The sequence below is a fragment of the Littorina saxatilis genome, linkage group LG12 (assembly GCF_037325665.1).
Source record: "Littorina saxatilis isolate snail1 linkage group LG12, US_GU_Lsax_2.0, whole genome shotgun sequence".
NCBI classification, from domain to species: domain Eukaryota; kingdom Metazoa; phylum Mollusca; class Gastropoda; order Littorinimorpha; family Littorinidae; genus Littorina; species Littorina saxatilis.
Window position 1 is genome coordinate 33,126,216 of NC_090256.1, and position 13,656 is coordinate 33,139,871.

General features: G+C 46.9%; 1 protein-coding gene across 2 annotated transcripts in view; it reads left to right on the forward strand.

Annotated features, from left to right (window-relative positions):
* The window catches only part of LOC138981788 (zinc finger protein ZFP2-like), a 44,209-nt gene that overhangs the window by 24,364 nt on the left and 6,189 nt on the right, over window positions 1-13,656 (forward strand). For both annotated transcript variants that reach the window (XM_070354868.1, XM_070354869.1), the window contains exon 7: window positions 7,758-7,887. In XM_070354868.1, the coding sequence (XP_070210969.1) occupies window positions 7,758-7,887 (130 nt within the window). The remainder of the gene's footprint in view (window positions 1-7,757; window positions 7,888-13,656) is intronic.

Genomic DNA, 13,656 nt, shown 5'->3' on the forward strand with positions numbered 1-13,656 from the left:
GGCCTTTAAAAAAAAAAAAAAAAAAAAAAAATCAATCAATTTTCTTAATACGAATTTTGGTTAAGACGAACTTTTTTTCCGATCCCCAGTGATTCGTCTTAAGCGAGTTCGACTGTATGTATATATTTTTGAATTCAGGAGAAATTGAGGAATACGATGTAATCAATTTTGGCTCACGTAAGTGTAGCCTATGCGATGCTAACTTTTGTCTGTCTGTGCGTGCGTGCGTGTGTGCGTGCGTGTGTGCGTGTGTGATAGAAACTTTAACATTTGACTGAACACCAAAATACTAATTTTACCGGGTTATTATCCAAGCAACAGCTTCAAAGTATTGAAGCAATGATCAACATTTCGTCGGCACGTATGTAGATAAAGTGTGTATCCAAATAAAACGGGTGGTGGTGGGTTTTGGGGGGGTAAAAACAGGTGACTGTGTTGTGTATGGTATGTAGACCAGGTCAGGGGTCAAGGTTAGGTCAGATCGCGTGAAGGATTGTGGTATAGATTCACTTTTCAGTTCTAACCGAGCTGCATTCGCCGATTCGGGGAAGACGATTTCACATTGTTCGGTTTCGTAGCGGCTCCAGAAAAAATAGATAAAGAAGATACCAAAGGAGATTTCCTACCGGTTGATCTGCACAGCGTGTTTTCAGTGTCTGCGCGAGGAAGCGCTGTCGAAAGGGCAGTGTCGATCTCAGTGGCAGTCGTGTCCCTGTAACTCGTAAGTAGGCTACAGACAGACAGATCTAGATCTAGCGTCTCCCACTCTTGCACCGTGTCTAGGCTGTGTGTGTGTATGTGTGACGGAGTGATTGAGTTTGTGTTACTGTTTGTCGATTTCTTACGGGAGCCTTGAAGGATTCGCCTCTTGTTAAATCTGTTAGTGAAAATTTGATTTTAATGACAACTTTAATGAGCAAACAAATTAACTAGTTTTTAAGCCTCCAAGCTGAAATGCAATACCATAGTCTGGGCTTCGTCGAAGATTACTTCACTAAAATGTCAACCAATTTGGTTGAAAAATGAGGGCGTGACAGTGCTGCCTCAACTTTCACAAAAAGCTGGATATGACGTCATCAAGGACATTATTCGAAAAAATGAAAAAACCCTGTGGGGATATTATACCTACGAACTCCCATGTGAAATTTCATGAAGATTGGTCCAATAGTTTTCTCTGAATCGCTCTACACACACACACACACACACACACACACACACACACACACACACAAACACATACACCACCACCCTCGTCTCGATAGAATGTCTGTGTTAAAACATTTCACACACACACACACACACACACACAAACACATACACCACACCCTCGTCTCGATTCCCTGTCTGTGTTAAAACATTTAGTCAAAACTTGACTAAATGTAAAAAAAGAGCAGGGTCATAAAAGGGGAGAAGTGTTAAATTGAGGAAATTAAGGGGGTTTTAAAGGAGGGTTCCACTATACTCAGGCAGTTTTGAATTTCAGTTTTGGTTGTTCTGTTGCGTTGGGGTGTGTTCAGTTTTGTTGCTGTTAGTGTTCTATTGCAAGTGAGGAACGTATGCAGTTGTTGGACAGAAAGAAAACTGTCGCTGTGTCGTGTGTGTGTCTATCCATTAAAGGGACAGGTAGAGTTGTTACAGTGGTACATGTGATGAGAGGCAGTACCACTGGGACATCAACCAAAAGTGTCGCTGTGTCGTGTGTGTGTCTATCCATTAAAGGGACAGGTAGAGTTGTTACAGTGGTACATGTGATGAGAGGCAGTACCACTGGGACATCAACCAAAAGTGTCTCTGCATTGCAGGTTGCCTTTCATTGACAAGTGTATTTTCATCAAAGAGACTTCCGAAGGTGTCCTTTATCAGAAGGACCTCACCTCGCATATATACCACTATAAATTACAAGAACAACAAAATACATTTTGGTTTTGTTTGGAGATGTCTGCAGCAAATCTCTCCTAAGACTGGTTTTGCCTACTAATTCACGTCAGCAAAAGAGACACAGCGTGTTTGGATTGCATCATTTAAAGATATGAGACACATGAGAAAATATACGCATCCATGGGGCGCATAAGCAAATGAAGGGTAGTGGGTCCAGAACTAGCTTGTACACAGTTACAAAACAGCGGTTTGTGAATACAGTTTGTGTCTAACTTGTACATCCTCACCTTGCCGCCCATGTTATTTCAGCTTTTCCACGCGCAGCGAGTATCTTACACACAGAGAGGACCTAGCTTCTTGAGCAAAGAGCAAATGTCTGCACTGTTGTTCGTAAACTGTATGCCATCATCGCCAAGACAAATCTGTATTTATAGGCAGGTAGTGAGACCAGTTTTACAAAGCGCTCTCTGAAAATGACACCAGAAAATGTAATCGTTTTGTCTCTTCTGGCGCAGAGCGTCTTGTCAACACTTTTCAACTCAACACTGGGGTAATTAGTTTGCAGATGGAGGTGTCTGATGAGAAAAGCTTGCTCAGTGATGATGATGACATCGCTGCGTCACCTGCACCTGGCCAAAGTACACAGATGGAGGTGTCTGGTGAGGAAATCTTCCTCAATGTCAATGACGCTGAGGAGGCTGCTGTAGTATCTACACCTGCCCCAAGTACATCAGCTGCCGTGAGAGGGAGGCAAAGCAGAAGGAGACCAGGACCGAGACCTTCCCGAGGATCCTCATTTCCAATGAATAGCAGGAACAGCTCTGGTTCTGGAAAGAGACATTTGTGTTCAATCTGTGGAAAGACGTTCCTTTGGCAGTCAAGCCTCTGCCTTCACATTCGGTCCAAGCATGGGAAGGGGAAAGAAGGTCTGAGTTGCAACACTTGCCATAAAACGTTTTTAAGGCGCAGTGACTTGGATGACCACCAGAATGTGCACACAGGGGAGAAGCCATACGCATGTCAGATCTGTGACAAAGCATACAGCCGTCGGAACGGTCTCCAAAGACACGCCAAGTCTTGCAAGGGAAAATTAACCCCAACGAATTCCTTTATCTGTGAAACCTGTGGAAAAAGCTTCACCAAGAAAAGTTACCTCCTAAATCATGCACATGCGCACTTGGATACAGCTATAAACAGGTACTTAACAAGCAACAAGAGTTTTAAATACAGAACATCATTGATTCGACACAACAGAAAGTGCCTGCCAAAGGCCTGCAGACGGAAGTCTGAATTTCATTTGATCAGCAAATATTTCCAAATACATGTATCTCAATTTTAACTCTAAGTTATTTTGCTTCGATTGAACACTGCAGTTGCAGTTACAGATGATGTTTAGAAATTACTCTATCACGTTTTTATGGGTTGTGAAAGAGTTGCTTTTTCTAAGTTGCAAGCTACACATGACATTGTAGGCCATTCTCTAGCAAGCGCCGTGTCTCGATCTGCATTTTGTTCATCGATCTGTGCCAGTGAAATCATGTGAACGACCGACATCCCAGTGAGAATTATCTCCAGTCGTTGCTTTCTGCACTCTCTTCTCAACATAATGTTCTTTTCAATCCAAAGTACACACATCGAGTCTGACTATTTCCATTGCCAATGTAATTGCGTCCCTTAGTGTTGACCATGTGTCCCTCTGTGTAGAGACACGCTGCTTGATTCTACACTAGCTGTGTCACGTGTAGCTTGCCTCAGTGTTTCCAAGCGCACGCAAAAAAAAGCAACTCTTCCACTACCATGGACACATTTCAACTCACCGCTGGGGTCATTAGTTTGCAGATGGAGGTGTCTGATGAGGAAATCTTGCTCAATGTCAGTGACGATGAGGAGGTTGCTGTATTATCTCTACCTGCTCCAAGTACATCAGCTGCCATGAAAGGGAGGCAAAGCAGAAAGAGACCAGGACCCAGACGTTCTCGAGCTGGAAAGAGACATTTGTGTTCAATCTGTGGAAACACATTCCTTTGGCAGTCAAGCCTCTGCCTTCACTTTCGGTCCAAGCATGGGAAGGGGAAAGAAGGTCTGAGTTGCAAAACCTGCCATAAAACGTTTTTAAGGCGCAATGACTTGGATGACCACCAGAATGTGCACACAGGGGAGAAGCCATACCCATGTCAGGTCTGTGACAAAGCATACAGCAGTCGGAACGGTCTCCAAAGACACGCCAAGTCTTGCAAGGGAAAACGAACGACAACGAATTCCTTTATTTGTGAAACGTGTGGAAAAAGCTTCACCAAGAAAAGTTACCTCCTAGATCATGCACATGCGCACTTGGATACAGCACGATACAGGTGCTCCAGATGCTACAAAAGTTTTAAATACAGAGCAACATTGATTCGACACAACAAAAAGTGCCGCCCAAAGACCTGATGAAAGTCTGAATTTCATTTGATCAGCAAATATTTGTAAATACATGTATCGCAATTTAGGCCAATCCCTAGCACAGTACGTGACTTTGCATGTGTTCGTCAATCTGTGCCAGTGAAATCATGTGAACGACTGACATCCCAGTGAGAATTAGCTCCAGTCTTTGCTTACTGCACTTTCCGCTCAATATTATGCTCTTTTCAATCCAAAGTACGCACATCGGAGCTGACTATTTCAATGAGCGCTTCTGGGGTGATAACGCGAGACAACTCCTGTGATCTTGCCGCGAGGTGGCGCCAGTTACCAGCCGAAAGAAAGAAGGGGCATAACTTTGGACTACAGTGAAAAATGTCACACGCTTTCCTTCTTTGCCACTACTAAAGCAAACGTGTGCAAGATTGTATGTTACACGCTTTGGAGCATGTGCAAGAACGGATTCAAACTCGAAATCGTCCCTCCAAAAGCCCCAAAATGCACACACAACTTTCATTTCTCCTGCTGTTATCATTTCTTCTCTTTACAAATTCTTCAACGCTGAGAATACTGAAAACGGCATCCTAGACGACAGTACTGTTTCCATACGCGAATTTAGCTGCCCTTGGAAAGTGGCAAGCTCACGAGGCCTGTTGGTATGAATCTAGAAGGACAGAGTTATGAACAAACATGACAAAGATCCCGAAAAGAACAAACATTTCGCTCATGTAGACACTGAAAGACGTCATGAAGAATGCGATGCTTCAAAAGATACAGACTGTGACGATGACTCTGACGTCATTCACATATACGGAGACGTCATTCATAGTTGTTCGGTCACTTCCATCAAAAAGTAGATCTCTCCACAATGGCTGCCCCTGTGTTCAGATTTGTCAAGCGTGAGTACGCAAACCGTGTTTGTTCTCTCCTCTGTTAAAGCTATGAGACATAAATGCTATTCAGACTTGGTCGTGTGACAGAGTTTTCTTCCACACTTGATTAGCTGATGTCTAACTCAGCCTGACGGCTTCGTTAGACAATCAACGTAATCTCGTGTGGAAGAAAACGTCTGTCACACGACCAAGCCTGAATAGCAGGTATTATAACACCCTTTTAACTTAAAAGAGTAAGAGTAAAACTCAATTCACACATGCATTCATTCATTCACGCACACATACATACATGTGATGCACACACATACACACAGGAACACAAATTCACACACCCAAACACTGAATACCAAACAGATTTTATATCAAGTGATCTTGGAATATTACTGTGCTTATCATAATTTGAGATGTAATCTCGAGTATTAATTACTCTCAATTAGTTACTTTTCTCTTTGAGGTCATCTGATTAGCAGAGATATCTCACCAGCAGTCTCCATGGCTGTAGGAATCCTGAAGGGGGGGGGGGGGGGGGGGGGGGGGGTCTAGTAGCTCAGTTGATAGAGAACTTTACTTGTGATTTTCAGATCACAGCTTCAAATTTGGGCTGTTTTAAACTTTCTGACTCAAAGACTGTATCAATACCCCATCGTTGTGGCATGACCATGTCAAAGACCTCAGTCATTCTTCCACAAGTACAGGTGGCTGATTATATCACCAAATCATGCACATACCTAGGTAGTGTGACTCTTGTTGCTGCCACGGGGACAAGGATGGATACCAAGCTGTGGGGCAACACCAAGCTCCTTGAACTGACAGCCCACGACCTCGAACTGACACTCCCACTTTATGAAATCACGGGGCAATCATGATATAGACACATGCAACCATCATCGAACGCTGAAGAAGAAGCTGCTAGCTTTTGACTGGGATGAAATTGCAATGGGATAATAAGGTAAAATAGAGTATGTCTGCTGGGCGGAGTGCCAAATGGATGCCACAAGGAGCATAATCGCCAAAGACGCTGGAAATCTTTTCACCATCAAAAATTTAGAGTGATTTTGGATTGTTCACTTCCACAAAGCAGAGTGTAAGCTTGAATCCTCCTCTCAATGTACATGTGATCAAGTGACTCAATACCCCTTGATGGTGGTGGGAATTCTCGAGGATTGTAACTTTCCAGCAGTCTGAGTCTGCTCTTCCTGCAGTAGCGTGTTGCTAAGTTCCAAACTGAGATCCACGATATAATCATAGGTAACTTATCACATTAAAACGATATGCAAACTGCATGCAATTCTTTATACCAAACGGTTGATTATTTTCCACAAAAATGAGTACCTTAGCAAGTAGTGGTGCTGATCAAAGCAATGGTTAAAATCACATTCAAGTAAAAGTGGTTTCATCAATGCAAAGAAAAATTAAATATATATCTATATACTGAACACTGTAGAGGGCCCCAAAGGGGGGGTATCATCACGATCACGAGAAGGGAAATTTTAGCTTTCACGATCACAGTTACCTTGATTTTTGTTTTCACGATCACAAACACCTTGACGAATAGAGGATCATAGAGTGAAACAGCTGTGAAAAATGTACGTTGAAAATAAAATGCTTTGCAATAATTCCCATCACGAAAACAAATGACGATCACGATCACGAGACTTGATTTTTTTGTCATCACGGATCACGGTCAAAGTCCCATCACGATCACAGAAATGGAAATTTCGGCAATCACGGTCACAGAAAGGTCAAAAAACGCCGATCACGATTTTTAACCCTTTGGGGCCCTCACTGTACAGCCCTGAAAGTCCAAAAAATGGTGTACTAGCCTTTGGTCAGTGATTCTGAAATTTTACTAGCCAAAGCAACAATTTGTTTCAGCAATTTTACTCGCATTTGGTGAGTAGATGAACATTTTAACTCACCAGTAACATGTTTCTACTCGCCATGGTGAGTAAAATACTCACCACTTTCATGCAGGCCTGCTATATTTCAAACTAAAGTTAAAAACAGGCTGTTGGGTATCTCTTATTATCAGCACACTTTAATCATTTGCTCCATATCTCTTTTATTATGCAATATCCAACACGCTGTGCACAGCACGAACTCTTTGCTGAATTAATTCCCCCAATAGACGATTTTCTGAAAAAAATCCGTCGGGCTTGTATGGGTTGTGGAAGAGTTACCCTTTCTTGCTAAACCTCTGCCAAACATTGGAGGGGCCAAACATTGGAGGGGCCAATCACTAGCGAGGGGAGTGTCGGAAACACGTGCTTCTGTTCCAGTCGACACTTTCCTTGCTAGTGATTAGCCCCAGAAAAGTCCTTTGTTTGTCAGAGATTGTGCAAGAAAAGGACACTCTCCCACAACACACACAAACCTGACGGAGTTATTTTCGTAATTCATCGATTGACACATGTGTCTCATGAGACAACTTGATTCAAAACAATTCTGCAGAGAGCCAGCAAGACAGTGTGTGCCCACATGGAAGGATGCTCTTAAAAGCAAGGATAGATCTGTGGTGATGCACGCAATTGCTTATACATATTCATGAGATGGACTATACCATTGACTGTTTTCCTATTGTTGCAGGCAAAATGCGCGGTACGTCTGTGATGTGTGTGGTCGGCAGTTCCACTTCCAGTCCAGTTTAAAGGCGCACGCTACTGTTCATGAAGACACCATTCCTTTCTCTTGCGAGGTCTGCGGCAAAGGATTCAAGGTAGAGGAAAAATCCAGTCTAAAAAATCTGTTTGTCTTTTTTCACATAGTTAGAGACTTTCTTTCTTTCTTTCTTTCTTTGGTGTTTAACGTCGTTTTCAACCGTTCAAGGTTATATCGCGACGGGGAAAGGGGGGGGGGGGGGGGGGGGATTGGAATCATAGAGCCACTTGTTAATTGTTTCTTGTTCACAAAAGCACTAATCAAAAAATTGCTCCAGGGGCTTGCAACGTAGTACAATATATGACCTTACTGGGAGAATGCAAGTTTCCAGTACAAAGGACTTAACATTTCTTACATACTGCTTGACTAAAATCTTTACAAAAATTGACTATATTCTATACAAGAAACACTTAACAAGGGTAAAAAGAGAAACAGAATCCGTTAGTCGCCTCTTACGACATGCTGGGGAGCATCGGGTAAATTCTTTCTCGTCCCAACCAATATGGGACTCCCCCTAACCCACGGGGGGTATAGTTAGAGACACGGGCGGGGATGTAGCTCAGTCGGTAGCGCGCTGGATTTGTATCCAGTCGGCCGCTCTCAGCGTGAGTTCGTCCTCACGTTCAGCGAGAGATTTATTTCTCAGAGTCAACTTTGTGTGCAGACTCTCCTCGGTGTCCGAACACTCCTGTGTGTACACGCAAGCACAAGACCAAGTGCGCACGAAAAAGATCCTGTAATCCATGTCAGAGTTCGGTGGGTTATAGAAACACGAAAATACCCAGCATGCCTCCCCCGAAATCGGCGTATGGCTGCCTAAATATAAAATTTCTAAAGTAAATTTTCATTTGATTAATATACTTACCCCAATCACATATTGCATTTGACTACGTCTGAGATGCTAGGTACTGAAAACGCTTACCCATCTAACACAACAAGGGGAAGCAAACCCATCACCAAAAAGGCAAACGTAGCCATGGTAACGAGAGGGTATCCCGGGAGTTACCTCCCCTCTAGTGGATACCACGTCACTTCCTACCACAACACGTGGCAACTCATACGACTTGAAGAAAACTCAAACCATAAGCGGGGCAGGCGGGCGGGCCTACGCTATGTGATTGGGGTAAGTATATTAATCAAATGAAAATTTACTTTAGAAATTTTATATTAAATTACATATTCTTACTCCCAATCACATATTGCAGATAACATCAACAAGGCGGTGGGAAAGAAAAAATTCAACTCCCATTAGAAACCCTGCCAGAAACTGGCCCGCTGCCCAAAAAGGCATGAAGGGCCCAGTGGGAAAGAAAAATTCTAACTCCCTCTAACACCCTTACCAGGAACTGGCCCCCTGCCAACAAGCCAGAAAGGGGCCAGAGAAAATCCTAAAAGACAGCCAGGATGTCGCTTAGACCAAACTTGCTAGAGACACCTTCAGAAAGCTGTGCCCCACCCTTCCTCCCCGGACCGCAAAGAAGGCGGCCCAGGGAGGAAGAAGAGCCCTGGATTACATGAACCCGAGCCAAGAGGAGGGGAAGACAATCTGACCCCCCCCCCTTTCTTGTTGGAAGGCTATGCCAAAGCCCGACAACAACTGAGCGATATAGGTCAGCTCCAGAGAAGAGCGACCAAACTCCGCGCAAAAAGAAAGAGAAAGACCTGAGTACAAAGTACCAGAGTCCGACCCGATGATAAAAAACTCAAAAAGAGCAAAAGCGTTCCGAAAGTTCCAAGAACGTGAAGAAACGCTCACCCCCCCTTAGCACACTGTCTGCTACTCTGTGTTAGAGTACAACTAACCAAGAAACGATCAAGGTACGCTTAGGAAGTGACGCAAGAAAACAACAGGAAAAACCCTGACTGCGATCTTTTGACATCGTCACCCCTAACGCATGCTAAAGAAGGGTGCCGTAAACGGCAGACCTGCTGCTCTCAAAAGAGATGGTAACCCGAAATCCTCTACCCGTTCGTGCCAAAGCAGAAAGGGATAGTACGAGGAAGCCGATACTTGCAACAAGCATAAGCACCCGAAAGTGCGGGAGTCACAGAGGGCAAAAGTCTAGAGTGACCAGTAACCATGACAAAAAAATGGCCCCCAAGCCATAGAGCTCGCAGTTCAGTCCGCTTGTAGGTAATTGAAACCGAATCAAGAACCCAAAGCCGAAAACACGACTGGTAAGCATACCAGACAAAGCGTGAAGCCGACCAGCCAAAAGACTCCCGAGACAAGGGGTCTCAGGAAAAGACTGGAAATTATATCCCAGATCAAATCAAGAGCCCTCCTGGGTTTGAGCGAAAGGCCCGAAAAAGCCTGTCCACGTCTGAAAGACTGAGGGACAAACACTGAGCCAACGGGCCAACACCATAAACATAGTAGCCTGTGATAGAAGGGTGACTGTAGCAAGAAACCCGACCGAACGGAAGTCGTACTGACTCACCTCAGAAAGAGGATGCAGAAAGCCTAGAAATCTACCGACACAGGCGCCGGAAATGCCATAGCTACCTGCGAAATGCAGGAGACAATCGCACAGGTCAAGACTAAAAGCCATAATGTCCGTAGGACAGCCATAATTCCGAAGTACCCGCCGTACGCAGGTAAACGAAAGAAAATAGGAACATTAGCCAGCTCACCCCCTTCCAGAAGGAGAGGACTGGCCAAAACTGAGAGAGAAGGTAAGCCACAAAGGATGACTCCTCCGACCTACATTGCCAAAGACAACGCCCCCTCAGAAAACTGAATGTAACCTCCGAGGACAACTCAAGAACAGCTTAAGTTAGGACGAAACACCAGAACAAGTCTGATCGCCGAGTAAGGCAGAGTCGGACCCAGCGACAGACAATAATGACCACAAAGGTCAATCGTTGTTCTAAAACCCTGACGTAACTAAGACGCCGGTAAGAGAACCACCTCTCCGGCCAGCCGGAAGTGCGACAGAAGCAGCAGCCCGTGGCTGAAACAACTGTTCGCCGCCTGAGGGCGGGCACCCGTAACCCCGAAGGGCAGAGAAGCGAGGATCAAGCACCTGATCTCCGCTCACACTGCTACGGAAAACCCCAAAAGATGTCTCTTCTCTAGCCACCAACTGAAGTCAGAGTGGCCGAGCGAAAGAAAATGCCGAAGTCACATCCACCAGAGGCAGAAAAAGTACACGGAATAACCGGAAAACCGGAAACGCGCGTACCAGAACATCGTACCAGCTGATACCCTGACTGACAGCGAGTCAGAAACAGCCAAATGACGTCCAAGACAACGGAACGGAATGGACAGAAGCCCCTCCCACCGGAAAGGTGACGAGACAACTACCCCGGCCGAGGAGCTGGAACGCCCGAAAGCGGCAGCCGTTCCTTTCTCCCAGAAAGCAACCGGAAAGAAGAGGAACAGTATATCCAGCCACAGCCAGAAATGCAAACCGACCAAGTCGCAGCATGCAAAAAATAAGGCTGCTGAGACTGAGGCCGGAAGCTGAAAAGCCCGGAAGCCAGTCTCCAGTCAACCCCAGCACAGCCACAGAGTGACCATGTGGTGAGAGACTTAATATTCCCAAGAGGAGGGTACCGGGAAGTAACGTCCGCCACGGCTGCAAGAATAGCCTTGAGCCTTGCCGGAAATCCCGACCATGTCCCTTCGCTGACCACCAACTGAACCTCAGAGTGGACTAAAAAGGACAAAGGCCGAAGCCATAAACCCAGCGGTGGGAGGAAGAACGGAATACCCGGAAACCGGAAAACCGTAACCCAGAAAAGGACCTCACTCATCCCTTGACCATGAGGAAAAGGGTAAGTAGACCACCCCTCCGACCGCAGGCCCGGGCGAGAGGCCGTGCAACGCCCTCCGGGCGAAGCACTGACTGCCCTGACCAAAGCACAGAGTGCTGAAAGCCGACTGCTATTGTTCCCTCTCTGACGTCCCACCGGAAGTGACAGAAAGAGGAACAGCATACCCGACCGAAGCCGGAAACGCCGCCGCCGAAACCACAGAAAGCGGAAACGAAGGCTGCGTAGGCTGAGGCAGGCAGCCATAAAGCCAGGAGGCCAGTCTGCGGCCCATCCTACCACCAACGACGGGGCGTACAAGTGAAGGAGGGCCTATTGCCAGACACTGTTGCCTTCTCCCTGCCATCCAAAGGGATTGCCAAAAAGAAGAACAGCAAACCCGGCCGAAGCCGGCTAGCAGCCGACGTAACCGTCACAACGGAAACGAAGACTGCAGAGGCTGAGGCCAAAGCCAGAAAGCCTGAAGGCCAGTGTGTGGTCCACCCAAAACCGAGCGTCAAAGCGAACCTGTTTAGGTGGACCTACGCTTTCAGTCAAAACCGAAAAGGCAGCCGCCGAGACCGCCACCGCGGAAACGAAGACTGCATAGACTGAGGCCGGAAGCCATAAAGCCCGAAGGCCAGTCTGCGATCCCCCGTACCCCGCCGCTACAGCGTACGTGGGTAGGTGGACCTATACTTCCGGCCGAAACCGGAACCGTTTATCCCGGCCGAAACCGGGAACGGCCGCCGCTGCCAGTCAACAAAGTCCGAACCTGCAACAGGAGTTCTTGTCAACTGGCCGCAAACCACCCGAAAACGCAGACGCCGAAACCGCCACCGCGGAAACAAAGACTGCAAAGACTGAGGCTGGAAGCCATCATGCCCGGAGGCCAGTCTACGGTCCCGCCATACACGGCAGCTGCAGCGTACGTGTGTAGGTGGACCTATAATTCCGGCCGAAACCGAAAACGCAGCCGCCGGAACCACAAGAGCGGAAACGACGACTGCATAGACTGAGGCCGGAAGCCAAAAAGGCCGGAGGCCAGTCTGTGGTCCATAAACTCACCGCAAACAGAGCGAGAAGTGAGAGAAGGACCTATACTTCCGGTCAAAACCGGAAAAACGCAGCCGCCGAAACCGCCGATAGCGGAAACGAAGACTGCATAGACTGAGGCCGGAAGCCATAAAGCCCGGAGGCCAGTCTGTGATCCATACCCTCACCACACAAGCTGAGCGGGAAGTGAGAGGAGGACCTATACTTCCGGTCGAAACCGGAAAGACGCAGCCGCCGAAACCGCCGATAGCGGAAACGAAGACTGCATAGACTGAGGCCGGAAGCCATAAAGCCCGGAGGCCAGTCTGTGATCCATACCCTCACCACACAAGCTGAGCGGGAAGTGAGAGAAGGACCTGTGCTTCCGGCCGAAGCCGGAAATGCGGCGACCGTAAACGGAAGCTGCTGCTGAGCATCAAAGCCCCAGACATTCTGGCTGGGACTGACGCTAGCATAAAGCACAGACTGGTTACCAACGTCCAAAGCCGAAACGGGAGGACGAGTCACCAGTAGAATGCAGAGAGTGACTCTGCCCAATTGACCTGTCTCCCGGCAGGGAGTGTCCCGACGCCTCACGAGGGCTGTGGGACCAGGTCAACTTACTTGAATGGCCTGCGAAGAAGGCGGAAACGGCAGAGGCAGGAAGCTGCACTCCAGAACCGGAAGCCACAGCTAGCAAAGCAAGGGACTGCACAACCCCAAAGGAAGAAGGCAGCGCAGAGCTGACGAAAAACGGAAGAGCGCTGCATCTCCCGCTGGCCAATGTATCGGATATCTGAAACAAGAGATATATAGCAAAGAGGACCAAGAGCCCCCTAATCCGGAGCCAACAAAGAGAAGGCGGCGAAACAACGGCCGAGCTAGACGTACAGCAGTAGTCGAACTCGGAGGAGAAAAAGTCACCGAAAAAACAGTGTTGAGGGCTTCTTACGAAGCCCCAACACCTAGCTAAGCAGAGGACGACTTGGGCTTGTTACATTACCCCTAACGTCGGCCTTAACCCCTTTCGCTCGTC